Source organism: Enhydra lutris, unplaced genomic scaffold (assembly GCF_002288905.1).
Source record: "Enhydra lutris kenyoni isolate GAN:26980312 unplaced genomic scaffold, ASM228890v2 scaffoldscaffold12, whole genome shotgun sequence".
NCBI classification, from domain to species: Eukaryota; Metazoa; Chordata; class Mammalia; order Carnivora; family Mustelidae; genus Enhydra; species Enhydra lutris.
In genome coordinates this window covers 52,943,411-52,970,030 of record NW_019154096.1, presented here as the reverse complement: position 1 = coordinate 52,970,030, position 26,620 = coordinate 52,943,411, and the positions used below count along the sequence as shown (strand labels likewise).

The following is a 26,620-nucleotide window of genomic DNA, read 5'->3' as shown; positions in this document are numbered from 1 at the left end:
TAATACTAGATATATTTGCCAAAACCTACTTCATGAATTTCTGCTCCAGTTATGCCTATTTCTGTCAAATATGTAAGCCACAGTCACATTCTGCACCAGTCCCTTTCCAGAGCATCTGGGATTCTCACAACTGTGTTTTTATATTGGTCCATGCATCGGTATTGATGTGCATAGATGTGCACTTGTACACATGTGTATCTTTCTGTCTATGGCTAGGACGTGGTAGGGGTGGATGTGGAAATGAGAGAATTATTAAATGCCAAGTAGATGTGCAATAAATTCCATTGATTTTATAAACTTCAACTTGTCTTCAGTCTCCTTCCATTCTTTATCCTGGGGGTATTGCAACAAAAACCTATTTTAAATACCTTTACTCCCCCCTCCCCAAAAAAGTGTCAATATTTTATTTGGATTTTTAACTTCGCTCCATAACAGTTGTTTGACCTCCTGACTCGTGCGAGTCACATAAATTCTGGGACTTTATTCAGGAGCCATGTTCCTGCTATTGAATAAGCAATTTGGGAGGGTGAATTAATGACTTGTGCTGTTGCTGGAAAGTCCCTGAAGAAATATTAAAATTGCTTGCAGACTGAATCGATACTCAGTGAACACCCAGCAAGACGGCCTCGGCTCTGGAATGGCCACCGAAGGCAGGGCTTGGTGGAGGAAGGGGAATTCCTGCACCCAGCTCGGTGAGCCCCCGCTCCTGGCACCCCCCCCCCTCCATCCCTGGAGCTCTGTCATTTTCAGTAACAGCAAAGTCTTATTAAACCCCAGCCAGGATAGAGCTGATTTGTCCTGTCTCAGGAAGCAGGCTCAGGGGACAGTTTATTCTCTTACTAGCAACCAGAGCCCAGAGGCCTTATTGAAGGTGATGGTCTGGACACATCCACCTGCTGGAGAGACGGGATGGCGCTGCTGCTTTCTGGCAGGCTGCACTGTGCCTGGGGATTGGCTGGGCACTGAGCTCGGGGAGGCCGTGGCCGTGACCATTTTCTGCTGGGCGTGCAGAGGGGCTGGGGGCTCTACTGCCCGGCGCCGGCTCCAGCTCTGCGCATGCGTGACCAGCCTTTGCTGTTGCTCTGGCAGCCACACGATTTCAGCCTTTGTGTATGGGTGTGCCTGTGGGATGGAGAGTTTGAATTGTGTTGGGTGTACGCTGTAGTGCATTGTGCCCCGATGCATTCCTGCAGCTGGCTTAAGGTTTGTTACTTGGTATTTTGTGATATTGTATTGAGGTGACGGCACTTGGTGTAACACTGAGCTGGAGGAATGTGGGTATTGTTTAGCAGCAATGGCTAGGTTTCTGCTTTGAATTATTGTGTTCGTTGATTATATCAGCATCTTTTTTTTTTTTTGTAATGTATGTCTCAGAGATTAGGTTAATGGGTGTCTCCTTGGTGATGTGGGTTGAGTAATGATGTTGGATCTGGGTGGTGGTGTAGGATTCGGTAATTGATTTCTCAGTGTGGTTGTGGGAGGTGGGTGAGAGGGCCCATCCTTTAGCTTTTTTACCTTGCTCCAGCTTAGTCGTTTGCCCTGCTGCTTTCCAGAAGGAAGATTCTAGAGATGGGGGGGATCTCTTCTCGAGGACCAAATGCACAGTTCTGTCCTGTTGGAAGCCAGCTGCCCCTGATCCATGAACACTTCTGACACAGGTCCTGGTACCACCTTGCCTACATCTGCCTGAAGGGTCAAAGCCCGAAGCTGGACTCAGTGCCTACTGAAAGTCTGGGTCCCTGATATGACAAGAGGAGGATGGATGGGAGTAAACTCCCCAATTCCAATGAACGTGAACCCAAGTCCAGCATGAACTCTAGCTCCCCAGTCCACTAGTCTCCGTGACTCTGGCCATCAGCACCTTCTTCCTTCCCAGCATCCCCTGCACTCACAGGGCCACACCCACAGCACAGGAGAGTATGGCAACACCTCATAGATGTGGCTTCCTACCAGGGTGCGGGGTCTCTGTTCTTGAGCTTGTCAAGAGAGGGGCATGAGGCTGTAAGATATACAGAGCCTCACAAGAGACTGTAGATACCTGCCCTTCCTCTGATGGAAAAGTAATAGGAAGTAGGGAGTGCTGGAGGAGCACATGGGTTTTAGAACCAGTATTGCCTGGGTTCAAATCCTAGTTCTATTGCTTAGCCTGTGACCTGAGTAAGTTATTTAATGTCACTGTATTCCAGTTACCTCATCTACAAACAATCCTATAAAGCCCTATGGGGTTGTTTACGAGGCTTAAATCAATTAATACATGCGACATGCTTATAATGATTTCTGCTATAGTAAGCACTTGTTAGTTACTATTATTATGAATATAAGGGCTTACCAAGTAAAGGAGCCATAAGATTTGCCTATGCATGTGTACAAGCACATCCACATGTGTGTTAATATACATAAAACCCTAAGATGAGTAAAGGTATGTGTGTGGTTTAAGCAGAGAAGTGCAAAAACTGCAGTCAGGTAGCATGGAGAAAGGGGCTGCTTCCCTCCTTGGCCCTCTGGTCCATTTGGACAGGGGCAGGAGCTGGGATATGATAGATTTCACCACTGCCCATCTCCAGACCAAGGTTGCATCCGGCCCTGTGAGGACGAATAGGCAGAAAGGAAAATGGTGGCCCTTAAACATTGTACAGTTATGAAAAAAAATCCAAAGATAATTGAGTTCTCAAGATCCAAATTTAGCTCATTTAAAAGATTTCCTTTCTAATTTAAAAAAGAAGAACGTTGGTCGGGCAATAGGTATAAATAAGGGATAATGAAATCAAGGGGTCAAGTTGGGAAATAAGGAAGGGGTAAGAAAGGAATCAGATCAGTGAATATGAAGGCATTTGGGTGTGGATCTTACGAAAGTCCATTGAGCTGAACTTGGCTACCTACCCAGGCCAAAGGGGCAGGGAGAGCTATAGGCAAGAATGGGACTGGGTGCTGGGCTCAGTCCATGGACCTTCCCATAAAGATGGAGAGCCAGAGCACATCATCGTGAGTTTGGAAAACTTTCATTTTCATCTTTGCTCCTGTTATGCGCAGAGTAAGTAGAATTTGTACTTGTCTAGTTACTGTGAGCTATTGCGCTTAATACATTAAGCCCAAAGTAAAATTTTTCTCCTGAATTTCCTCCTTAAAATCTTCTAGGTCTTAACAGCGAAAATAACTGCAATGATTATCAACCTCCCACGCTTCCCTGAAACATACAGAGATGTGGGACAAGAGTAGCAGGTTGGTTTGTACTTGTCAAATATTGGCTTACTTCCCCTCTCCTCTCTCTTTATCCTTTATCTTACCTTTACTTTTTCTCCTCTCGTCCCTTCCTCTTTCTGTTTACCTTCCTTCTCTTCCCTCTATGGCATTTAAGAATCAGAGGAACCCTTCAAACCCATAAAATAAGGATTTTTTTTCATGACTGTTTCACTTTATCTTTTTTAAAAAATGACAAAATGCAAAGCACCACAACCCATGAAAATGTCATGAAGCCCAGAAAATGCCAACCTTCAACTCCTCAACCACTAGTAGTTTAGTAGGAGTGTGCAGGCATAGGAAGTTTATACACACACACATGCACGCACACACACAGACAACCATAGAGGCTGGGGTCTCAACCAACGAGGACAAAGGGGGCAATTACCTGACTAATTCTGTTCAGTGGTCAGATAACTGACTCATCGTGGGCTTTTTTCCCTGCACACACATAGAACAGGTCCTTTCCTAAATCCGGCTGGGCTCGTAGTGGACCATAATTCTTACTGACGTTCACAATACACATTTCTGTTCACAGAATATCCTTTCAGCTCAAGCTTGTTTATTTAAAAGAGGTCACTGTTTGTGCACACACAAGCCAGAAGTCACAAACGTTGATGCAGACACAGAGCAAGATCATTTGGTGATTATGACCGCCATAATAACAACTCACATGTATCGAACACTTGCTAGGTGCTGGGTGCAGTGCTGAGGTGTGTGGATTAACTCGGGTAACCCTCCTGAGAACCTACGAGAGAGCTGTACGGTGGGCCCCATGTTAGATGCGTGAAGAAACCGAGGTCCAAAGAGGAGAGGAGATTTACCTAAAACCACATAGTCAGTCAGTAGGGAAGTTGACTCGAACTCCAGCCATCGCTCCCAGAGCCCACTTTCTTACATTGTCTGGGTTACATAGGTTTGTGTGAACAGCCTGGCAAATAGCAGGTGCTCAGCAAAGGGTTTCTGAATGGACAGATGAAAGTATAAAAGAATGAAAGACCATGCCTCCTAAGAACCCAATACTCTCTTTAAGATAGTCCCGTGGATTCCATTACGGAAGCCAGGCCTACCGGACAGCTTACCCTCATCTGAACGAAGTGATCTGCCCTCCCAACCAGCTTTCCAGGGAGAGCACCCACTGGCTATGCTTGTTCAGATACCAAATTCTCTAAATACCAACTCTCCACTTGCCTCAAGTCCAGACCCGTCTCCTTGTAAGCAAGAAACCAGACCCAAATGCATCAAAGACGCTTTCTAACCACGACGCTTTGTCACCTAGACTATTTTCCTCTGCAAACAGGTGTTTCCCAATGAAATGCAACACCAGTGAAATGAAAATGAGTGTTGATGCCTAGATAAGAACTAAGAAATCTGATCAATTATGCAGATGTCTCTAAATCGCCAGCTATTTGGCTTCTTATTGACAACCCTCACAGAGGACTGCCTACAGGTTGGGTTTTCGTCCTGTTTGGGACTTGTCACATTTACCTCTTTGTCAGCAAGTGCACATGCATTTCTAAGAGACACAAGTGAACGCTAAAAAGGAGAATGACTCAGAATAAAAGAGACTAAAGCAAGCTCTCTACCAAAACTAGTCAAGCAGACTCCATCTGGGGATGGGTTGCAGCCTTGGACATCCATTAGAACGTGGGTCTGGCTCACAAAGATTCATGGGCTCGAAGACCTTTAAAGACCTCCTAAGGCTGTTTCCTTGGCTGTATGCAAAGCTGGCCCCATCAGATCCCTGCACTGTAGAGCTGAGGGGTCAGTCTCACTGGTCTGACAGGGATGAAGGGTGTGCATGGGAGGGGAAACAGGGAGGGCCCAGGTTACGGCCAAATGCACTCCCTTCATGCTGACACGGCCTCATCCGCTTTGTGGACGCCCGCACGCCGGGGCACGGAGTATCTCCACGTGCAGTCCGACCAAGCTGTAGATCTTGCAACGCTTGGCGTAAATCTGGTTTGTGACTTTGTACATGTACCCCCGTGTGTGATTTAGTGCTCTGCTTTTTATCAGGGCTCCACTTCCATTTTCTTTCCCTCTCTCCTTTTTAATGCTGTTTACAGCTTCCTTATCCATACAGTAGCACGGTGATCCCTCAGTGTCTCCACTGATCTACCCACATGATTTTTCTGACCCGTGTTTTCTCTCCACTCGACTTAATTTATGTGTTGGTAAATAGGAACTTTAGATCGTTCTATTCAACAGTGTTTGGGGTTACTGCTTTTTATCAAAGGCATCCCGGCATTGAAGGACTCCGTGCAGGGGACAGTCGTTTACTCCCATGAGTGACCGGCTGTCCCCACACATGAGAAGGCCGCGTGCGTGCGGGTGTGCCTGAGCGGTGACCCCAGAGTGTGCCTCTCGGCTCCGCTGCCCTGCGTCAATGCTGCTGGGCACTGGTAGGAAGAGCTCGGTGAAACCAAGGTGTGGACAGCAGCTGCCCCTCAAACGGCTGGAGATAAATCCAGGGCCCTCCCTGCAGGTGACCGCTTGGTTCTTTTAGGAGGAGGTCCACCTATGCCTCGCAGGGCTGATTCCTCCAAATTTCCCCTCCCATGCACACCCTTCAACCCCGAGCTGCAGTGGAAGCTTGTGGTGACACGACTCACAAGCCAGATCTGGGAGATCTCCTCTCTTAGAGCCGTGAGTTGGCAGTGGGCAGGGGAAGCGGGGCAGGGCAGCGCCTTCTTCGATTTTGGGGTCATCTACTGTCTTTTTTCTTCCTCTTTTCAATTTTTGCCACATCCTCTCCTCATCTCTAACTCTATTTGACCTTGAACTCTGTCCTCTCCCTTCTCACCACAATGGGTCCCAAGGTGGGTGGGGGTGGGGTTGGCACATCCAAAGAAGCAGTTACCTGGCCCAAGAGGCCTGGAGGCCAGTAGCCAGAGGGGCTGGCCCATCCCTCCACTCCTGGAAATAAATCCCATTGTATTTGCATTTTAATTTTCCACATAAACAAAGGCCCAGAGTACTCGCTTGGGCAGCATCACTGGACGAATTTAATTAGAAATGAAAAGTTTATAGGGCCCTCTTTAATGCGATTAATGCTCAGTTAACATTTATCACATTCGTATGCTGGAATCGCCTTTTCTAAGCAGCCACTGGCCATGAAATGAATTTCTCTCAACTTTTTTTGTACCCACCCTGGGAGGTCATCTCCTAAGGAGTCTCTGGGCGGCCTCCCTGGGGCCAGGAACTACCTGATCCTCAGGGCCAGGTTAAGGGGAGGTGAGGGAGGGGAAGAGGCCAATGTGTACTTGCTGAGGCTGGAGGACAGGGCGTGTGAGAGTGAGGGGGGCCACTATTTCTAGGGGGAACTGGATCGAACCAGGGCTGTATCCTCTGCAAAGAGCTGAGTGCTCAGCCCAGCAGACTGGCCAAAAGGTTTCAGAGCCTCTTCCCTAATTAAAAAAAAAAAAAAAAAAAAAAAAAAAAAAAGACCTCCCTTCCCAACACACATACTCAGTCTACTTCTGTGGCCCAAAGAACAGGTTTGAGCTAGAGCTGGCCCAGAGTTAGCTCTGGCTCTCAGTTCCCTCTTCCTGTCTTAGACCATCTCTCTTCTACCCCTTCTCTCTCTCTCTCTCTCTCTCTCTCTCTCTCTCATCAGGGGCTCCATTAGACTGTCCCTCCACCCAGACCCATGGGGACTGGGAAGGGAACCCGAGTCTTGACCCCAAGGAATACCTCATTTCCTCTGTCTCTCCCAGAGGCCAGACAGTCCCAGTCTGTGGGAAGGCTGCCTGCCCTGGTGTGAGCTCCCTAGAGAAGCCGAGTGGAGTAGGGGAACATGAAACCTCTGTTGGTCCCCAGAGGAAGGACGGCCTTCCTTATCTTATCAAATTCTCTTAGCTCTTTAGTTAGAGTCTACAGAGATTGGCCCCCTAACCCAAACCAGCAACCCTGAGGAGGAGGAGAGAGGAAGGAAAAAGGTAAATGATGGGGGGAGGGACGGGAGGTGTCCTCTCTGCAGATGATAAAAGGGGATAATCAGCTTGACCTGTGTCCCCACCTACACGCACACTCCCTTTGAGGACCTTGACAGACACAAACCATGTACTGCTACCAGGACTCCTGGTAGGCATGTCATACACCCACGGCCTGGCCATTACGTGCTACTCTACACCCTCACCTCTAGCAAAGAAAATGCCCACGTGTGTGCACATAGACTAAGTGTGTCGGGACCTTTGCACCTGACCAGACCCCCACTCGTCAGCCCATCGGGTGATCTATCGTCCATTCAACCCACGCTTGCCAGAGAACATTTGCTAACGTCCCAAATAGGTCACCCACGCGATGGCAGAGGCTCTCATTCTGAGACCAAACAATCCCTTCAGCCAGAAACTCTGTGAACAGCAAACCACTAGCCCTCTATTTGATAAGACTGACTCCTTTTAAGCACTCCCTGGAATACCAGGACCAATTAGACAGCTTCCCAGGACACGAACGCTGGATTCAGCTAGATAGATAGCACATGTCCTTTCCAAACTTCACAGGCTCTTTCCAAAACAGAGCCACACAGAGGCCCTCAACGCAGGGTCACCAACTTCTCTCCGTCTGACACAGCCAGGCACCATCTCGCCCTCTCAAATTAGGGTGGAAAGTCACAAGAGGTAGAAGCAGTGTCTCCTCCCTGACCATCTCTGTGGCCTGTCAAGCGAGATACTGCCTACAAGGCTGCTGGTTTCCTGCAGCTTCCTCCACCCTCCCCAAGAGGGAGCATCAGGGCAGGGGAAGGCCGCCTCAGGGGCTCCAACCCTGTGGCCACTGACGTCCTCCCTCCCTGCCCTCCTTCCTTCTCTCCCCAACCTCTGAGCCCTTCCTCTCTGATTTCTTGACCTCACTGCGCCTACCGGGTAGGAACAGTTCCCCTCGTAGCCTGCTGCCCTGTCTTACGGCCTTTCTGCTCCCCATGCCAGGCAGTGCCTATAGCGTCCCTCTGGCTTCCTCTATCCCCAAATGGCTGCTGGGGGAGCTCACTGCAGAGCAGTTCGGGCAGGGCTACAGGCAGGCAAAGGAGGAAGTCCAGGGCAGAGTGGCTGGAGGCTCCCGGGTAGAGGGCCTCAAATCTGGAACACCTAGGAAGTGAGGACCTCCCTCCCTCCCTCTTGGCCTCTCTCCGACTGTCCCCTCTGCTGGGGACCAGGCTACAGCGACTACATTGCAGTGACCCGACAGCCACACCAGCCTGCCTCGGGGTGCAGCTGGCCACGAGCCCCAGCTCCTGCAACTTGACCTCCCACGCCACTTCCTATGTCCTACCCCCTTTGTCCTTCCTGGTTGGCCTCCCTTTTCTCTTTTACCACCTTCTGAGTTCCCTGAAGTCCCCCTCAGCCTGGTCTACCAGCTGCCCGGAGCTCAGGCTCCCTCTGACCACCTCCAAGCACCACGAGAGGCCCTTGGTGGAGACACACGGGATCCAACCCCCTTTTAAAGCTTCCAGAGCTCCCTGCTTTATACTCTGGCCATGCGCTCCATTCTCATCCAGCCAAGCCAGCTCCGAGGCCTCTCCCTTTCACCCCTCAGCCTCCCCACCTCCTTTCTCACTCTTCAGCCCTCCTTCTGAATTCCATCCTCCCCTCCTACTCGTGCCTCACCCTCCCTTGCCCTCACAGTAGAGAGTGGACTCTCCCCTCCCCACTTACCTTCCTCAGGGGCTCCTGGACTAAGGGGCTCTGGAAACATCCCCCATACTCCCGCTCCTGCACAGTTAGAGCTCTGGTCTGAAGCAGGGAAGAGAAGCCAAGTCTGATGACACAGCACTGGGGCTGCAGACCGGGGTCCCAGGACTGAATCAGGCCTGAAGCCATGTTTTCATCTGCCAGCGAGGAGTTTTCAAAACCCAAATCTTCCTGCCTCTAGGCTGGGCCCGCATACTCCAGCCCTATGGTCCAGCTCTCACCAGCTCTGTCCCAGCTCCCGCAGCCCCACTTTCCTCCCTCCATGTCCCTACAATCAACCTGACCCCTCTAGAACGCCCACTCTCGGTTTCTCACACTCTCACGTGAAACACACAAAATTGCTTCTTATATTATCTCTCAACATCCAAAAGAAAGAGTCCGTTGTTTTTTGTTTGGTTGGTTGGTTTTTTGTTTGTTTGTTTGTTTTGTGGTTTTTGTGGTTGTTGAGAATGACCTACAAGAGGAGCCTGGCTCCATGGCCTCTCCCGTCTCCCTCTTCCCTTCTATATATCTCCTTTTCCTAACTGCGGGGGATGGCATGGGTCCCTGCTCCTTCTCCTCCAGTGCCCTGTCACTCTCCTCTTCGTTCCCACTTCTGACAGCTCCCGGAGCCCAAGGCATCTGCCTGTGCCTTCATGTCCTGCCTGGTCTCCAAGGCCTCTCCAGTCCCCAGTTATGTGTTTCTTACACAGAGCCTCTTCCTTATTTCCTCAGCTCCTGGGTTCCTGGGGGAGGACATGGCAGCTGGGCCCAGGGCCTGGCCCTTGGGAGAGCTCTGCCAATGACTGTGTTCCCGTGCTGCTGTCACGCCTCCTGCCGGGGGGAACCTATATCCCTTGGTAGGTCTCGGCGTCAGAATGTACAGGAAAGAGACCCACTGTGAAGAGCATCTTTTTAGTTGTGTATACAGTTGGTCCCTAACTAGTTTTGCTGACTGGGCTGGGACAAAGTGAGTGTCTAAGTGAAGACGGACAGCTGACCTCACACCTCTCCAGTACAAAGGTGACATCACTGTAGCCAGGCCCCTCTTTTGGGGGGCTAAATGGACCGTGGAGTATTACAGCGTAAACAAAGATTGAAGGAAAATTTGACTTCAGTTTGCCCAAATTATGAAACAAAGAATCTTCAGCTGAGCCCTACTATCACCCACTGGCCCAAAGACTGCCTCACTGATTGACCTGATGGGCCAAGCACAAAGTGTCCAGCCTTTGTCTGTGACTGCAGGACACATCCTTTAGAACTTCCTCTCTTTCCTCTTGGCCTCGGAGCCTTTTTGCCAAAGAGCACACACACACAGCCATACACACTGACAATGTCAACCTCTGTGCCTAGAAACCATTGTGAACCGTGTTCAGGCTGTACCTTGCCAGCACCCAAACAACAGATTCCACGGGAGGAAAACTTTCAACCCCATGGTGTACTAGTAAATTTCATTTCCCAGCTGTTTATTTCACTTGGGATAGGGACATTGGTTAGTGAGTTACTGTTTCCCATGCCCCAGATCTGTCAGGGGCCTCTCTCTCCTTTCTGGACTCACCCACACGGCCAGGTGCGCTGCACTTGCCACAGCTGCACCTGTAACTGCTTCCCTTGCAAGAATCTGAACTCTGGACACCTGGAGTGGGGTGTGCGGGGAAACAGCAGGGATTCAGAGAGGTGGCTGGCCAGGTTGGAAGCCTTCACTGCACTCTTTTAAAGAACAGGAAGTGAAGGGGTGCCTGAAGGGCTCAGTCGGGTAAGCATTAGACACTTGATTTCAGCTCAGGTCATGATCTCAGAGTCGTGACATCGAACCCCACTCCCTTCACTTTGGGCTCTGCAGGGAGTCTGCTTGGGATTCTTTCCTTCTCCCTCTGCCCCTCCCCCTGCATGGTCTCTCTGGCACAATCTCTCTCTCTCTCTCTCTCAAATAAATAAATAAACAAATCTTTAAAAAAGAAAGAACAGGGGCGCCTGGGTGGCTCAGTGGGTTAAAGGCTCTGCTTTCGGCTCAGGTCATGATCCCAGGGTCCTGGGATGGAGCCCCGCATCGGGCTCTCTGCTCAGCAGGGAGCCTGCTTCTCTCCCTCTCACTCTCCGCCTACTTGTGATCTCTGTCTGTCAAATAAATAAATAAAATCTTAAAAAAAAATAAATAAGAAAGAACAGGAAGTGAAAAAGAAATACATAGGCATCATTTCCTCTCACTATGAGACCTCCAACTCCAGGTAGCAACAAGGAGGGACTGAGGACAAACCTGAGAACTAAGAGAGGAAGTCACAGAGCTGGAGATCTAGGAAGCTGGGAGCAGAAAATGGAGCTCTTGGCTTAGGGTGTTCCTTCATCAGTCCTGCGGACAAGCCGGGAAAGGAGGTCTCCTATCCCCTGTGGGTTCCGAACAAGCCCCTCTTCAGAGTGTAGGCTCTTGGTGGGGTTTGTGGGGGGAGGGGTGGCATTCATCTTCTGCACCAGTTACTACCACGGCTCCTCTTTCTCTGGGAGCTGTGATGTTCTGGTCTACAAGCACATACCATCCCATGTACAACCACACTCTCTTGCAGGCACTGGAATAAGCCCGTTTCCCGACTGTTCCCTCCCACACCAACTTCCGACGCTAAATTCAGTCCCTGGATCTACTTTGCACAGGAATTGGCCCCTTCTGCTGATATACACATAGCTCTGCTCCCTCCCCAATCTTCCCTGCTCCGGGCACCCTGTCTCCCTTCTCCAGGGGCTGCTCCTGCCCAGCCCCATCTCCCCTGGCTAATTCCCCCTGTGGCCCCTGTATTGAACTGTTGTGTTGTCCATTTCCCTGTGACAAGGGCTCTGGTTACAGAATTATTGATTGGTTTTCATGCAGACAGATGGGCCTTTCCTGAGCTTCCATCGAAATCCCTGGCTCTATGGGCTGATCGTTGCCTCTCGGGGTGGAGGACTGCACCCGGAGACCACCCTCCATGCAACCTTCTTTGCCCAGGCTGTGGACGGTAATAAATGGAGGCAGCCTGAACGATAATAAAAGCAATTGAGTAGGTTACCTGTGCAGACACAAGATTTATGCCTCTTCATATTTGATGTGATTGTTTTATTGAGTTCTCAAAATAGTTGGGACACTAGTTAGTTAGTTAGGAGGAGTTTCCCTCTCTTGTAACTAAGGGAACAAAAATGGCTTTTCAAGGGGTGCCTGGGTGGCTCAGTCTTTGGGAGTCTGCCTTTGGCTCGGGTCATGATCTCAGGGTCCCGGGATCGAGCCCCACATCGGGCTCCCTGCTCGGTGGGAAGCCTGCTTCTCCCCTCCCACTCCCTGTGCTTCTGTTCCCTCTCCCACTGTCTGTCTCTCTGTGTCAAATAAATAAGTAAAATCTTTTTTTAAAAATGGCTTTTCAAGGGGCGCCTGGGTGGCTCAGTGGGTTAAGCCTCTGCCTTCGGATCAGGTCATGATCTCAGGGGTCCTGGGATTGAGTCCCGCATCGGGCTCTCTGTTCGGCAGGAAGCCTGCTCCCCCCCCCAACCGCCGCCTGCCTCTCTGCCTACTTGTATTCTCTGTCTGTCAAATAAATAAATAAAATCTTTTTAAAAAAAATGGCTTTTCAAGAGGACAGCTCCAGCTCATTTGAAGAAGTAAGATCAACAGTCGTACCCAGTTCCCATGTTAGTCTAGTGATGGGTGATCTAGGCAGCAGGAGAGCCTTCTCTGGGGAAGGATGGGTGAACAAGCCTCTTCAGACAGAATCTGGTGCATCTGCTTGCTCTTTGTGGCCCCCAGTCTGGTAGGCCCCGGGCCACAGAAGGCAAGTTCTCTGTCCTTATTTCTCCTCCTCCTCTAAGGACAGAGCCTCCTTCTTAGTCCACCAACTTGCCTTGGCTCTTTGCCATGAGACCAACAGCCCAACAGCTACAAGGGCATGGAGATGTGGCAGGTAAAGCCACCCTTCTGGCCCAGATTCATGCCAAGCCAGGTCTAAGAGTCTAAGAGTCAAATGTGCAATGTTCTAGAACCTGAGTTTCAGAGAAAGAGACATAAACTCCAGCCCTGAACATATCTTCAGCATTCCCAGCTTCTTTGGATTGGCCTTCCAATGAACAGCTGACCCACTACTGTCACCCCACTGCCAGACCTCTGATGAGGCCCTCGAATGACACAGGATGGAATCCTTGCATAACACCGGGGCTGCAGCCTGGAAGCCAGTGTTGTCACCACTGGGAAAATGAACATGCTTACTTAGAGCCAAACAGGCTGAGGGAGAGCGTGGGTAGCAGGTGATCAGTGAGAAACTGACTCTGGAAGAGTCCACTCCAAAGATCTAGGGGCAGGGAAGGCCCTGATCCCAAGAGTGTAGGGCAGGCTGGAAAAGTTAAGAGAGCAATGGCCTTTCCGTTGGCTCATTCTAAGAGATCCCCCTCGGGGGATCCTTGGTAACGCTAGACTCTACCTGGAGTTTGTACTGATTCTTTCAAAGGAACTCTAATCTCTGCCCACAGCAACGGCCAAATCAGAAGACGCTGGCATATAAACAGGAAATCCCTTCTGGCCTGGTCAGTTGCTCAGCGACATAACTGGGTGACTTTTTCCCCCTTCAGTAGCATGGATCTCCCTCCATCTCTTCCCGCCCCGCCCCCAGGCCATTTCCCCCACCAGGTTTCAGTCTCAAGTCACCTGTTTATAAACCTCGGTCCACTACAGGGACGGCAATTAAGCTGAGAGGCGGGCAACTCCATGCTTAGCGGTCAGTAATCCAATATCGAGACTGAGTCACAGAAATTCCACAGACTAAGCAATCCAGTCATCCCCCTGGATTTTCAACAGTGGTCTCTAGAGACAGGAGTGTGTTTGGGAGGCATCCCTGACCCACTCCGCTGACTCAGAGAGGTATTTCTCTGAGGATTTACCAGTGGAGTACGTGGACGGGATGTCCAAGCCTTTATCACGACAGGATCAGAGAAAATCAAAACCAATTTTAAGGCATGGAGGCAATTTCGTTTATAACCACAGCAGCACATTTCAAGTGTGGCAACAACATCTGTTTTGGGAGGAGAAGACGAAAAAAAAAAAACAACTCACAATTTGGCTCAGGTGGGTGAACGTGTGTGGACTTCCTTTTTTGCCAGCCACCGGCACACACACACACCCTTACGACGGTTAAAAGTACCAAAGACAAGTGGGCATCGCACCAACAGTAAGGCCCTATACTCAAGAACCACCCGGAGGCACCACACTTCCTGCACAGAGGAAAATCTCCAGACCCTTCCTATAGTGAGTAAAAATTTACAAAGTTCCTGAAATCACCAATGCTGACAGAAACATCCCGCCTTTATCAGGCTTCAGGGTGAAACTAAATCTCAGATAAACCTTTCCCCCTTCAGAGCCAAGCACCCACAGGGATGAAGCCGAGGACATGCGGGCCTAGACACATCCCTCCAGCCCCAACTCAGCAGCACAAGGGGAAGCCCTCAGAATTCTTTCCCAAATTGGAACCATGGTGGGACACTGTCCCAGAGCGAAATCAAGAATACCTTGACTGCTCCTTGTCGGCAAAGCAAGCCGGGAAGCCTAGTCACAGACCCAGGGCTGGCTCTCCATGCTGCCAGTGGCTTCCCTGTTCCTCTCTTCCCACTCCCTCTCCATCTCCAGCAACAGCTGCCCATGGAGGGCCATTTCTACACACCCAAAGGAAGCCTTGGTGCCCCTCAGGTGGTGGGGTTCCACGTGATGAGCAGATTCCATAGCTGTCATCATTACCAAGCTGAGGCCGTTCTTTTCCTACTCCCTACCCACCCCTCTGCTTTCCCCCAGGGCTGGGGAGTGCACCCCCAGGCTTCTGAGATCAATCCTGGGGTCACCTGTTCCCTGCTTTCTGTGGCTTTTCAGAATGAGCTTTCCCAAACTCCTGCATGAGTCAGGTCCCCAAAACATCTGAGCCAGTGAAGGTGTACGTTGGGGAGAGGAAGGGCAGAGTTCTAGGCAGTGGGGGCATGGGAGGTAAGGGATGCTGGCCCCAGAAGTGCCTTGATTTTTCCAGTCCTCCAGCCGTCAAGAAAAACAGACCACCTTAACTGTGCATGTCTTGGGGTCCTCCAAAGCCTTGCAAATCCTACCACTGATGACAAGCATTTCTCTTGATTGTCCCCCAGGACCCCAGCGCCCAGTCCCATCAACATCGTTCCTCATCATGCAGATCTCTGTGCCAGCTCGCTCCCACGACCAGCAGACAGCCAAGAGGCTGAATCTCCAGATGGCTCAGAAAACAAATGCTTCGTCCCCTGCCCTTTCCTAACCACCAATCCTGTCCCAGCCCCAGAGCTTCCCCAGCCTCCTCTGGCTTTTAAATGCAAAAGACACATTCCGCTCCCAAACCACCCAGAGTCTTAATCCAGCTCCTTCGAAGGTGTCTGAATGTCAAACCGCTATGCTTTCAGTACCTAGCGAGCCAGGCCCGGGGAGCTGGAGGGTTTTCGGAGGGTGTATAATTAGCTGATCAGTATTATGTTACCCTGTTCATAACTGAATAACCATTTTAATACAGATGGCACACACTGGGATAATTTCTGGGGTCGCCTCGCAGTACGTTACAGCACGAGTGTGGCAGAGGGAATCTTCTTTAGCCAAGGTACATTCTACCAGCTAATTTTACCTGCTGTTTTCAGGATGATTTGGGATAATTCCATATCATTTGCAAAATATTTTAAAAAAAAACTTGATACGTGATGCCAGTTTCAGAAAAAGGCACCATCTGAATTATTAGTTGTCCTGATAATGAGTCTATGAAGAATACAAAGAATAACAAGGGTATGAAACCCTCAGCCTTCTTCTCACTTGGGAAGCTGCCCTAAAATGGGGGGCAGGGGTTGAAAGGTTGGCCAAGCTGTCTGGAACTTGTACAGGGTCTCTGCTGATGTCAGATAGTACAGTTCTGCGATGCTGAAGCCATCCTGGGTACCTGCATCCCACTGCTCCTTGTGCCTGCTCTAGCTGACACAGGCCTAATTTGCACACCTGCACGGTGTGTACACACGTGGAGCGTCCATGCGTACTGTCCCAGAGAGCAGGCTGGAGTGGCTTGGGGAGTGGGAGGCTACCTTGCACAACTCCAGCCTGTGTCGGCCCATGTGCCTGAGCCTGTCACTGCGCAGACCTCTCCCTAGCCCTACGCATCCCAAAGTGGAGCCTGGGGGTCTAGAGCTCTCCCTGCCTGCCTGGTGTCCCACTCCATGTCCAGCTCCTCTGCTCCCTGCCAATTGCTGGCTGGTGGCTAGCGTTTGCTCTCAGGCCTGGACACTCGTGTTTATAGGCCGGAAATCTGTGCGGAGCTGGCTAGCAAGGCCTGGGCTCCTGGGAGGCAAGCTTTGTGGGAGTTGGCAGGGAGGGTGGGGAAGCCAGGACAGGCGGCTGCCCCTGGGGAAGGGAGCATGCCTTTAGAAAGGGAAGTCTGTTTGGAAGCGATGAATAGACACTGGTCATTTTAAAGGCTTTCAGCTTAGGCTGTGATTGTCTCTAGATACCGAGGCACGTAATCTTGGAGTCTTAATTACCACAAACACTTGGATTCATTTCCAGGACGCCGGCGGGAGAAGCCTGGCAGGGAATACCCAGCCCTGAGCTGGAGACAGCTCTGTCTGTCTGTCTGTCTCTCTGCCTCCCAGGTCTCCTCTCCCTGCCCGAAGGACTTCAGGACTTCGGGGGCTGAGAGCCTGGAGCGCAGGCAGGGGCCGGAGAAAGAACAGAGACCACAAGCTGGGAGACACCCTGATGGGCAGGAGCTGGGAGCTGGAGTCCCGCCCTGTAGAAGGCTGGTTTGCTCACCTGTTGATGGAAGAGACGCTGGGCACGGTGTCATTGTCGCAGATGCCCTCAGCCAGGAGCCGGTCTCGGATCTCCCAGGCGAACATGGTGGGGTTCTGTCGCTTGTATTCAGCAATCTTGTCCACCACTTTGGGCGTCGCCACTTTGGGCTTGGAACCTCCAATCACTCCGGGCTTGATGCTGCCGGTCTCATAGTACCTGCGCCGGGAAGGCCGGCGGGGTCAGCGAGAACAGGCCATGGCAGGGGGCAGGGAGGCTGCAGGCTTCAGGGCGGTGGAGCCACGCTCCCACCCGAGGCAGCAGCGTGGAGGGAAAAGACTCAGCCTGGCTGAGCCAGCTTCCAGAGGGTGTGCTTGGCTGGGGCGAGGGATGGACCGAAGGAGGAAGGGGAGGATGAGAGGGACACTCCCTCCAGGAAGACAGTCATGCTGGGGACTGAGAGCAGAGCACACCAGCGGGAATAGGTGCCCCTGGGAGTTTGAAAGCCCGGCCTTTTATTTAGAAAGAACAGGAGGAACAGCAAGATTCCAGGCCTCCAGGCCTCCAGGCCCACCAGGGCTGAGGCCCCCACCTCCAGCCCTTTCCTACTGAGCATGGAGCCCTGGTGAGAACCAGGACCCTCCTGTCCCCTCCCCAGCGCTGATTTTTACTTTCCTCTTGGGGACCCATTTATGCTCCCCACCCTGTTCCTCTGAGCCCCCCAGTCTGCATGAACTCTGCTTGGAGAGGACTCCCTCCCTGTCTGAAGTCTGGGATCCGGCAGCCTCTTCTCAAGAACCCTAAAGCTGGGCAGGAGCTGAGTGACCCTTCTCCACCCTTACTCCTGGGCCCGTGGCCACCACCTGAGTACTCTCTCCAAAAGGAGCAGCTCTCTAGCTTCCCCCCAGTATCCAGATACCCCGTCTCCCACTGGCATCCTGGACTTTGAGCCAAGTCCTTGGTCTGGAGACCCAGGCCCTCGGGCTGAGGAGGCAAGGCTTCTCCCAGGGGTGGCTCTGAGGCCCTCACCTGCCCAGGATTTTGCTGACACAGCCGTGGCTGACCCGCAGCTGCCGGGATATGTCGCAAGGCCGCACCCCCTGGTGGGCCAGCTCCACGATGCGCTGCCTCACCACGTCGGGCAGGGGCCGGCCGTTCACAAACACCCCCCCGAGCTGGTTCACACCCCCGTGCCCTGCTGGGGAGAGACAAGAAAAAAAACACAACACCCCACACACAGCAGGGACCGGCCATTAGTCAGGGTCCGCGGCCCAGGACGTGCAAAGGGAGTAGGCAGGGCGGAGGGGCATGATCTGGGACGCGCAGCAGAACGGTGGTCTGCCGCTGCCGAGCAATGCAGGGCGACTGGGGATTGAAACCCACGGGCCGGGCCGTAGAGACGCAGAAACGCAGACGCAGGGCTGAGAGCAGGGAAGAACACGGCTCTAAGACCAGCACCTCTCAAGGGAGAAAGTGAATAGAGAAGCAGGGTGAGAAGAGGGCAGAGGGGGAATTAGTGCCAGCAGGAAAGAATGTAGGAGAGGAAAAGAAGGGCGGAGCAGAGAGCAGAAGCAGGGCCAAGCGGATCCCGCCTGAGCCGCAAGCAAGGGGGAGTCGTTGGTGTGTGTTAGGGCTTGGAGGCAGATAACTTGGGGCGTGGGGTCTGGGACCGATTGACTCAATACAAAAGGGCTCTGAGCAGAGAGAGGGGCTAAATGTCTGACTCCCTCCTTTTGCTCCCTACCTCTTGTATCTATTTTTAATCAGAGTTGGTGTTCCTGCCTCCTTCCCTGTGTTTTTGTTTTTGTTTTATTCTGGCTTTCGATCGGGATTTTTTCTTTCCTTTATGTTTTCTATCTTTAGATATTTCGAGGTCATATTTCCCACTTGAATCCCTAGTGTCTAAAGTTCAAAGAAAGCCAGGTGGAGGACGGAAGGCTGAAGACGCAGGGGTCCGGTGTCCATGCTCAGAGCCGGGGAAGCAGCCGGTTGCCGCGCGGGGCTCCCATGGGCAGCAGCCAGAGAATACAGGCTGCCGCCCTGAGCCAGGCTTGGAAGCCACTGCCTCACCTAGGTAGCATGGTGCAGGTCGCCTAGACAGGCTGAGGGCTCACAGGACACCCCGTGCTGTCAGCCAGAGCCAGCTCCCGTCCCTCCGACCTCTTAGACCTCGGCAACCTCCCAGGACACCACGAAGCAAGGGCATTTGCTCTCCTGGCCAGGAGGAGGGCGCAGGGTCTCCAGCGGGGTCCTCCAACCTCGGAGCCAAAGTGGTCACCAGATATCAGGCCCGAGGATGCTGCGCAGCGCCCCATTCTCCCTGGCCTACAGCAGTCTAGAAATCCTGCACCCAGAGCAATCACCCAGAGCCGCAGTTCCTGAGCAATCCAAGCGCAGAGTTCTAGTGGCGGGCCTGACTTGGCCAGGAACCTGCAGCCCGGGTCCTGCTGGCTTCAGGCGACTTTCGGAGAAAGCGGGAACATCTGGGTTCAGCTCATTTCTTTCCCATCCCCTCCTGGGGGTACTGAGAGCAAGGGCCGGTGAAACCCCTGGGGAGAGGCTTCCGATCTGCAGGCTGGGGGAGGCTAGAACCTCTTATTTTTGCCTCTCATTCCCGCTACTCTTCCTACCTCTAGCCCCACTCCTCACCCCTCCCTTCCCTCCAAACCCCGACCATCAATAATTTAGGCCCCGGGAGAACTCGCGTTACCGGTATGAAAAGGCGGCAGCTGCGGGCAGATTAAAGATGAATAATTCAGCCTCCCCCGGGCTCCGGGCCCGGCCCCTCGTCCCCAATCTAACGGAAGGGGATGGGAAGGGGCCCGACAGGAGTCCAGGGCCTCGGGCCGGGAGCCGCCCCTCAGTCGGGCCTGGAATGCGCCACTGCCGCCGGCGCGGACTCGGGCTGCTGCTGCTTGCTGGCCCGCCCGCCCGCGCCGCGCTCTCTCCCTTCCTCCGACCACCTTCAGCACGCCTTGCCCCCTTTTGGGTTTCAAAGTGACACCCAGTGGGCGGCTGGGACTCAGCAAATCCCCCACGGAATCGGCCAAAGAGCGAGAGCAGAGGCGGCCGGGCAGGGAGGCCGGCGGGCTGGGCGAAGACTGCGAGAGGACCCGGTTCCACTCGCTCGGAAAAGGAGACAGGATTTCTGGCTCAGCTGGTGGAGACCAGCGGCGGCCGGAGGCTCCTGACTCGGATTACCTGTACTTGGAAATTATTTTTAAAAATATATTTTACCCCAGGAGTATTTTTTTTTTAAGCTCACCCCTGTAATGCTAATTATAAGCTTAGAGAAAAACAGAGGTCTTCCTCCTTGGCTCTCTTTTCTGGAGCACTGATCCAAGCCAGGGCTAAAAAAGTTTCCCGGTGAAAAGTTACAAATCATCCTCAATTATTAATCTACAGAGGAGAAGTTTTCTATTTAGAATCTATTTATCTAAAAAAAAAAAAAAAGACTGCCAAAAAAAAACTCTGAATTGTTCTCCAAGCTAAAGACATAGGACATGAATTAGATAAATTCAAATTTCATTAAAATAATTTCCTCTTTTCCTCTTTTTTCATTTTTTCTCCCCTTCTCTTTCCTGGATAACATCCTTTCTGTTTTCTTTCTTTTATTTTCTTCCACCTTTTCAAAATTTCTCTTTCCTTTCTCCCCAGCTTGGGCGTTTGCCTTCCTTTTGTTCTTTTCCCCTCATTTTCCCCCTCTTTGACTACCCACTGGCCAGGTCACTGGCTGGACTATCTTCACCATGAAGTGGGAGGCCAGCAAAGAGCTTCCAGAACTGCAAGCAGAGCTTGGCTCTGCCCAGGGGCCGCCTGGCAGGCTCCTCTACTCCATCTCTTCATGACTTCGATTTCTCCTTGGAACCCTTCTTTGTTTTTAGAGCATCTCTCAGGGAGAGGTGGAGAAAGATGACCACCGTGTCCCGCCAGTCTCAGCCTCCCAACTCAAGGAGAAGAGAAGGGGAAGGAGAAGGAGAGAGGAAGGAGGGAGGAAAGAAAAGAAGAGGAACTATTACAAGCCAGCTCACAAGAAACCCTGGCTAGGCTGCCAGGGCCTGGAGATGCTGGGAGCTGAGGGTCAGTTGGGGGCACCCCACCCCCACATTCTTCTGCCTGATTGTCCTGACACTGAAGCTGCCGGAGCTAGGAGTCTCCTCCTGGACAAGTACACTCAAGTTTGAGAAAGGTAGCGATGAATGGAGGGTGGGGGGGATGGGAGAGTGAGAGAGAGAGAGGTAGGTAGGTGAGAGGGAGACAGGGAGAGGGAGAGAACAGAGAAAACAACACAACACAAACCCCTCTAAAACTGCCTGCCAATTATTCTCCCAGTCCAGGGCAAGAGGGTGACCAGGGAGTGGAATGGCTAGAGCCAGGGCTGGGGGCTGTGGATTGATGACCTCAGAAGGAGGAGGTGGAAGAAAGGAAGACAGGTGATGGGCACCAGGGAAAGTAGGAAGGCAGGTAGAGGGATAAGTATTGGTGACATAAGGCAGAAGAGGGAAACTGGAGGCTTTAAAACGCTGGAAAATGAGGGGAAGAGGAATAACGAAAGGGGGGGCCTGGAGAAGACAGCGCAGTCTCCAAAATGGGACCTGAGCGCAGGGGGCCAGGGCCGCGCCGGGACAGGACGGCAGAGGTTTAGGACGGGGAGCCCCGAGCTGGGACAGGAGCCGGGCGCCGGTACTCACGGTGCATCGCGGAGAAGGGGTCTGCTTTGCAGTGCATATCCATGGGGAGGCAGAGGAGCGGGAGCAGCGCGGCCGCCGCCGCCGTGTCGCCTCTCAAACTCAACTTCAGGACTTGAGGAGAAAAGGGAGGGACGTTGGGGAGGGGGGCGAGGTAAGCGGGCACCCAGCTGTGGCGGGGCGGGCGGGGGACGCCGCGGTGAGCTCCCCGCGGGGACGCTTCCTGGGCGGATCGGAGCTTGCAACCGCAGCGACCGCAACTTCCCACCGTCGGGGCGCGGGGCTGGGCGGTCAGCAGAGCGGCCCCGGGGCGGCGGGCCGGGCCGGGGGGATCTGGGGGCGCATGGCGCGCGCGGCAGCTGAGGCTACGGCTGAGGCTGGGAGGGGGGACGTGGCTCGCTCACTGCCCTGGAACTCGGTCTTCCGAGAGGCGGCGGTCGGAGAGGGCGAGGAGCTGGGGCGGCCCGAGGGCGCCGGGAGGGGAGCCGGGCCGCTCCAAGTGCCGGTGAGTTGGCGAAGTTGGCAGAGAAGTAACAATCCTCGGGATGTCCGAGCGGGAGCCTCCGGGAGGGGAGAGCGCGAGCTGGGCCCCCGCCCCCGGAAAAGGCAGGCGCACGCCGCGGCGGCCGAAGGGCCGGGAGGGAGGGAGGGAGCCGAGCAGCGCCGGCAGCACTGGGCTGGCCCCAGGTGGGTTGCGGCTGCGAGAAGACTCGGCCTGAGACTGGAGCCTCCGCTCCCGGTGTGTGTCTCTCTAAAAGCTGCAAAGCCCCCTCCAGACCCCCTCCTCCTCCCCGCGCTGGGAGATGGATGACTTGTCAGACAAAGGCAATAGATTCCACCACTCTGTGATTCGCCAGCGCCGGAGCCCCGAGCTTTGGCGAGGAGGGCCCCGCGCCTGTCACTCCGGTGCCGGCGAGGGGAGGGTAGGGGAGGGGGAAACGGGAGGGAGGGAGGAAGCAGCGGGCGAAGGAAGAGGGAGGGAGGGGAGCGGGCCAGGGGGAGGGGAAAGGGGAGCCCGGGATTAAAACTACACTGAGAAACGAAACTCGCCGATAAGATAAACGTTAGATAAGGATAAAGAGCGGCCAGTCTAATGAATATTCAGGCAACGACCGAGTGCCGCGGAGCGCGCCGCTCTCGGAAGCCAGGCTCACAGTCCCAACTCACCTAGCCCTGCCATCCACCGGCCAGTGCCCGCGTGGGCCACGCGGCCCGGAGCCCAGTCCGCATCCCTAGTCTTAACCCCCCTCCTCTCAGCTCTGAGTTCCCTTCCGTTCCTTCCTGAGTCTTCCTTCCTCTCTCTGGTCCTTCCCTTTCGCCTTTCCCTCCTGAGGTGCCTCCCCACCCACGCGCCCCCAATTCTCATTCAGGGGCAAAGTGCCCGGCAGTTTGTCCTCTCTCATTCCACGCGCAGCTGCGCGGAGGACTTCCCTCGTCCCCTTGGCCATAAGAGTCTGGGTAGCCCAGAACGCTCGGTTTAGGATGGAGCTGGAGACCTCCAGCGAGGACCCACCTGCCTCAGTGGGACCCAGCGGACGGTGGGAGAGCCAGGGACTTGGCTTCTGGACCCTCGGGTGGCCTGGGAGAAGGGCTTGGGGAGGGAGACAGTGCAGAGCGACTGGTCGCTGGCGGCAGAGGACGCGGGAGCCGAGGTTTGCTCTCCCCGGCTGGAGAGAAGAGGCTGCGAACGAGGCTGAGCGCCGCCCGCTGCCAGCTTGACGGATCCCGAGCTAGCAGCGCAGGAGGCGCAGCGCGCTCGGCCGGGCCCCGCTCTTGCCGGAGCCGCTGGCCCAGCCTCCGCAGCCTTCGTCCGCGCTCGCTCGGGTCCCCTAGTACGCACCAGGCAGGAGAAGCCCTTTGTCTCCTAACTGGTTAAGTACAGAATATCCGGGAGATCTTTATGAAATATTTTCCCTCGTCTCATAAATCATCTTGGCACTTCAGCTGATGTTTTAACTCTCTCTCCCTCATTCTCCCTCCCCCCCCCCTTCCCTGGGTCTGCGAAAGGGCGGCTCAGGGAAGCCCGCGCTCCGCTCTTGCTGCTTGGTCTCGGGGCGCCTCTGGCCCCTGACTGCAGACCCTGGCGTCCGCGAAAGAGCCGCAGCCTCACAACGCCGTCCCGCTGGCCAGTGCCCAGGCAGCAGCTAGGCTGGGGGACACACCACCCCACTCAGCCAGGAGACTTCTACTGGGCCTCTTGCACCCAGGGGGTGGGGGGGGGGTGTTCAGAATGCCCTTAATCCTCGGGCGGGGATCCAGCCAGGCTCAATCCTATAGGATTCTGAACCACCCACTCCTTAGGGGGCTGACTCAGCTGGACATTTGCCCTCCCCCTTCCTGGATCCTCCGGAGCCTAATCTGCTTAATCCACCTGCGGAGTAACTTTTGGGAGGGAAAAACAAAAAACAAAAAAACAAACTTCTCTCCAGCCCCCTCCCTCCCAACCCTCACTCCCTCTTCCCGTGGGCGGCCAGGCTAGTTCCCTGGGGCTGGAGGGTGAAGGCGCAGGGTCTAGCCCCGAAGGTCAGTCTCTTCCTCTAGAGACCTGCAGATGGCGCTCCCGGGTTTGCTTTGGCCTCCCAACCCCACGTACACGCACTAACTTTGTGTGGGGAGCGGGGAAAAAAAAGAAAACACAGTCCGGGCAGCCTAAGGGAAAGGCTCCCAGGCTTGGGAGAAAGGAGCTTTCAGGTTGTATTACCTGGTACAGCCTTGGGCTTCCTTCAGGAAGGTAATTAACCAAGACTGGGTGGAGGGAAAGGCACAGGGGAAGGATCCTTATTAAAAGGAGCTCAGAACTCAAGGACCCCTTTGCCCCCAGGTTTCCCTACATTGGTCCAGAAAGTTAAGTCTTGGGGAGTCGGAACTACAGGAGGAATAAGACTGTAGACAGTCCCCCCCCACACACACATAGACTCATTGATTTTTCCAGACCCAGCTAGACATATCTCTATGTTACACATACTATGAAGAAGTGTGGATGCAGACAACAGGCATTTCCATGTATTGGGCAAGAGGGATGTCACATTTTGTGAAAGGGGAACTTAATGCACAAGTGTGCTACAAGTTATACTCGCACACCTATCTTTCCCATGTACCCCCCAAGGAGTGAAGACCCTTCCGTGACAGTTCACTTCCCAGATGGCCTCTGAGGTCCCAGAATCACTCCCACCCTGGTCACCCCCACTTCCTGGGACCCCTTCTCCAGCATTGCACTAGTTGGACACTCATCCTCCCTCCAATCCAGCCCCTGGCAGCTTCCTCCTCAGCTCCAGCCCATTCGTGGGTCTAGAAAGTTAAAGAGCAATGATCCCTGATGATTAGAAATGCTTTTAGCCCAGGCTCTTCCTTCTCCTTTGGCTCCGGAGCTGGCCTATAGATTTCTCTCCAGGCACTGGCCTCTCCCTCTGATGTTCCCCTTCCTGTTCTTCCCATTCTTTTTCTATAGAGTCTAGTAGAGGAGGAAAAAAAAAAAAAAAAAAAAGCAAGAAAGGGGAAAAGGGAAGAAGAAAGTAGAGGAAAGAGGAAAAGAAAGAGAAATAAAGAAAACAACCCAACCCCAAACACAACCCGGGCTCCGACCTGTCAGGGTTGGTTGCTTTTCCCGTCTGCCTCTAAATGAACCTTTTCTCTCTGGTGTTTTCAAAGCGGCCCTTCCACCCCCCAACCTAGGGGCATTTACACTTCAAACAAGGCGCCCGCCTCCCTGCGGAAATTTAAAGGCAAATAAACTTTTGGGGAGTTGCTCTGATACCCATCTCGGGATTTGCTTCATTAGCCGCCTCTGTGCATCTGATCTGCCCAATAAATCTTCCTTGTGGATCTCCGTTCCTTCGCCTTCTCCGCTCCCTTCCCTGCCAGGCTCTCCCACTGCCCCAACCCTTGCCTCCTTTCTGGCGGCTGAGTTGCAGCTGGCCTGACTCTCACAGTCCAGGATCTGCTCCCCCGGGGTGTAGGTGTGGGAGAAGCAGGACCCCCCTTGACTTCCTCCCCTGCACCCCAAGTGGACAAACGCACAGGCATCCCAAGCCAAGCATGACTAGTGCTCCGAGCTACCAGATGCGTTTCTGGACAGACTGTGCATGAAGTGAAGTGCTCGTGTAGACCCTGTCCGCTTCCCCCACTTACACCAGCTCTCTTCTCCACCCTTCTGCTCCTTTTCTGGTTTCCCGTTCCCTGGCCCAGTGCTTCCTGTCGGGGTGAGGAAAGGCAAAGGGGTGGCTACCTCTTGGCTGTAGGCAGAGCCCTGACCCAGAGCCCAGACTCACCCCTCACTGCACCTCCACCCCGACCTGGAGCAGTTTGGGCAGGCAGCTGGGCCCTAGGAGGCTAGGGGCAGCCAGGGAGCTTCCCAGCCGGGCTCCTCCCCCTTGGCCTGGGCTTGTCCTCCTCCTTCCACTCCTTCCACCTCCTGGGGAGCGGCAAAGGGAGCCAGGGCCAGGCCTCTGAGGGAGGGGATTAGAAATTCCGAAATTAAATGTATCTCCCTAGGAAATGCTCCCCACTGCGCGGACCAAATTAAACGCATTAAAGTTCAGGGGGGAAAAAAAGCTGTTTAGAACCAAGGGGGGAGAAAACTAGTCCGAAGGGATGAGAAGCAGAAACGGAGGAGGGAAGAGGGGAAGGTAGAGCAGAGCAGCAGCTTCGCCGCCGAGCTCCTTTCCTGAATTAGTCCCGGTTTTGGAAGTCACCGCCACCAGAAAAAAAGAAAAAAGCAAAGAGAAAAAAAGTTCGTTGACAATCCAAGTGTGGGACGGCCGCGGCCCACTCGCCCTCTGGGTCCTGGCGCAGCCCGGGGCGCCACTCTCCGCGACCAGAAACCAGGCCTCCCGCGCGCGCACCCGGCCCCCTCTCCAGCTAGGCCTGACCCGCTCCCGCCCGGCCCTCTCCCCTCCTCCTCCCCATTCTCTCCCCGCCCCTCCCCCTTCCTAGCCCTCTGGTCACGTTGGAGGATGGCTTTTTTTTTTTTTTTTTTTTTTGGAAGAGCTTCTGGTACAATATGGAGCACCATGGGCTGCAATTTCACACTCCACGGCACATTCCCCCTAAAGCTACTTTCTTTTTTTTTTTCATCTAAGACCCCCTAATTTCTGCTTCCTCGCTCCCTCCCTTGCTCCCTCCCTCCCTCTGCTCTCACTCTTCTTTTCCCGCTTTTGTTCCCAATATTTGGGCTCCCTGTGTGAAGCCCGGGTTGAGGGGGGGGCGCCTCCCGGCTGGCCCCGCCCGCTCGGTCTGTTGGTCCTGTG

At 53.6% G+C, this 26,620-nt stretch overlaps 1 protein-coding gene across 5 annotated transcripts in view; it reads right to left on the bottom strand.

Annotated features, from left to right (window-relative positions):
* The window catches only part of LOC111145099 (paired box 2), a 78,141-nt gene extending 56,658 nt beyond the window's left edge, over positions 1-21,483 (bottom strand). For 4 of the 5 annotated variants that reach the window (XM_022499736.1, XM_022499738.1, XM_022499737.1 and 1 more), the window contains exons 1-3: positions 21,378-21,420; positions 17,716-17,884; positions 16,708-16,905 (exon numbers count right to left, since the gene is read on the bottom strand). In XM_022499736.1, the coding sequence (XP_022355444.1) occupies positions 16,708-16,905; positions 17,716-17,884; positions 21,378-21,420 (410 nt within the window). Of the gene's footprint in view, positions 1-16,707; positions 16,906-17,715; positions 17,885-21,377 lie in introns of all 5 variants that reach the window. The other variant, XM_022499740.1, reaches the window with a different exon arrangement.
* Between the last annotated feature and the right edge of the window lie 5,137 nt (positions 21,484-26,620).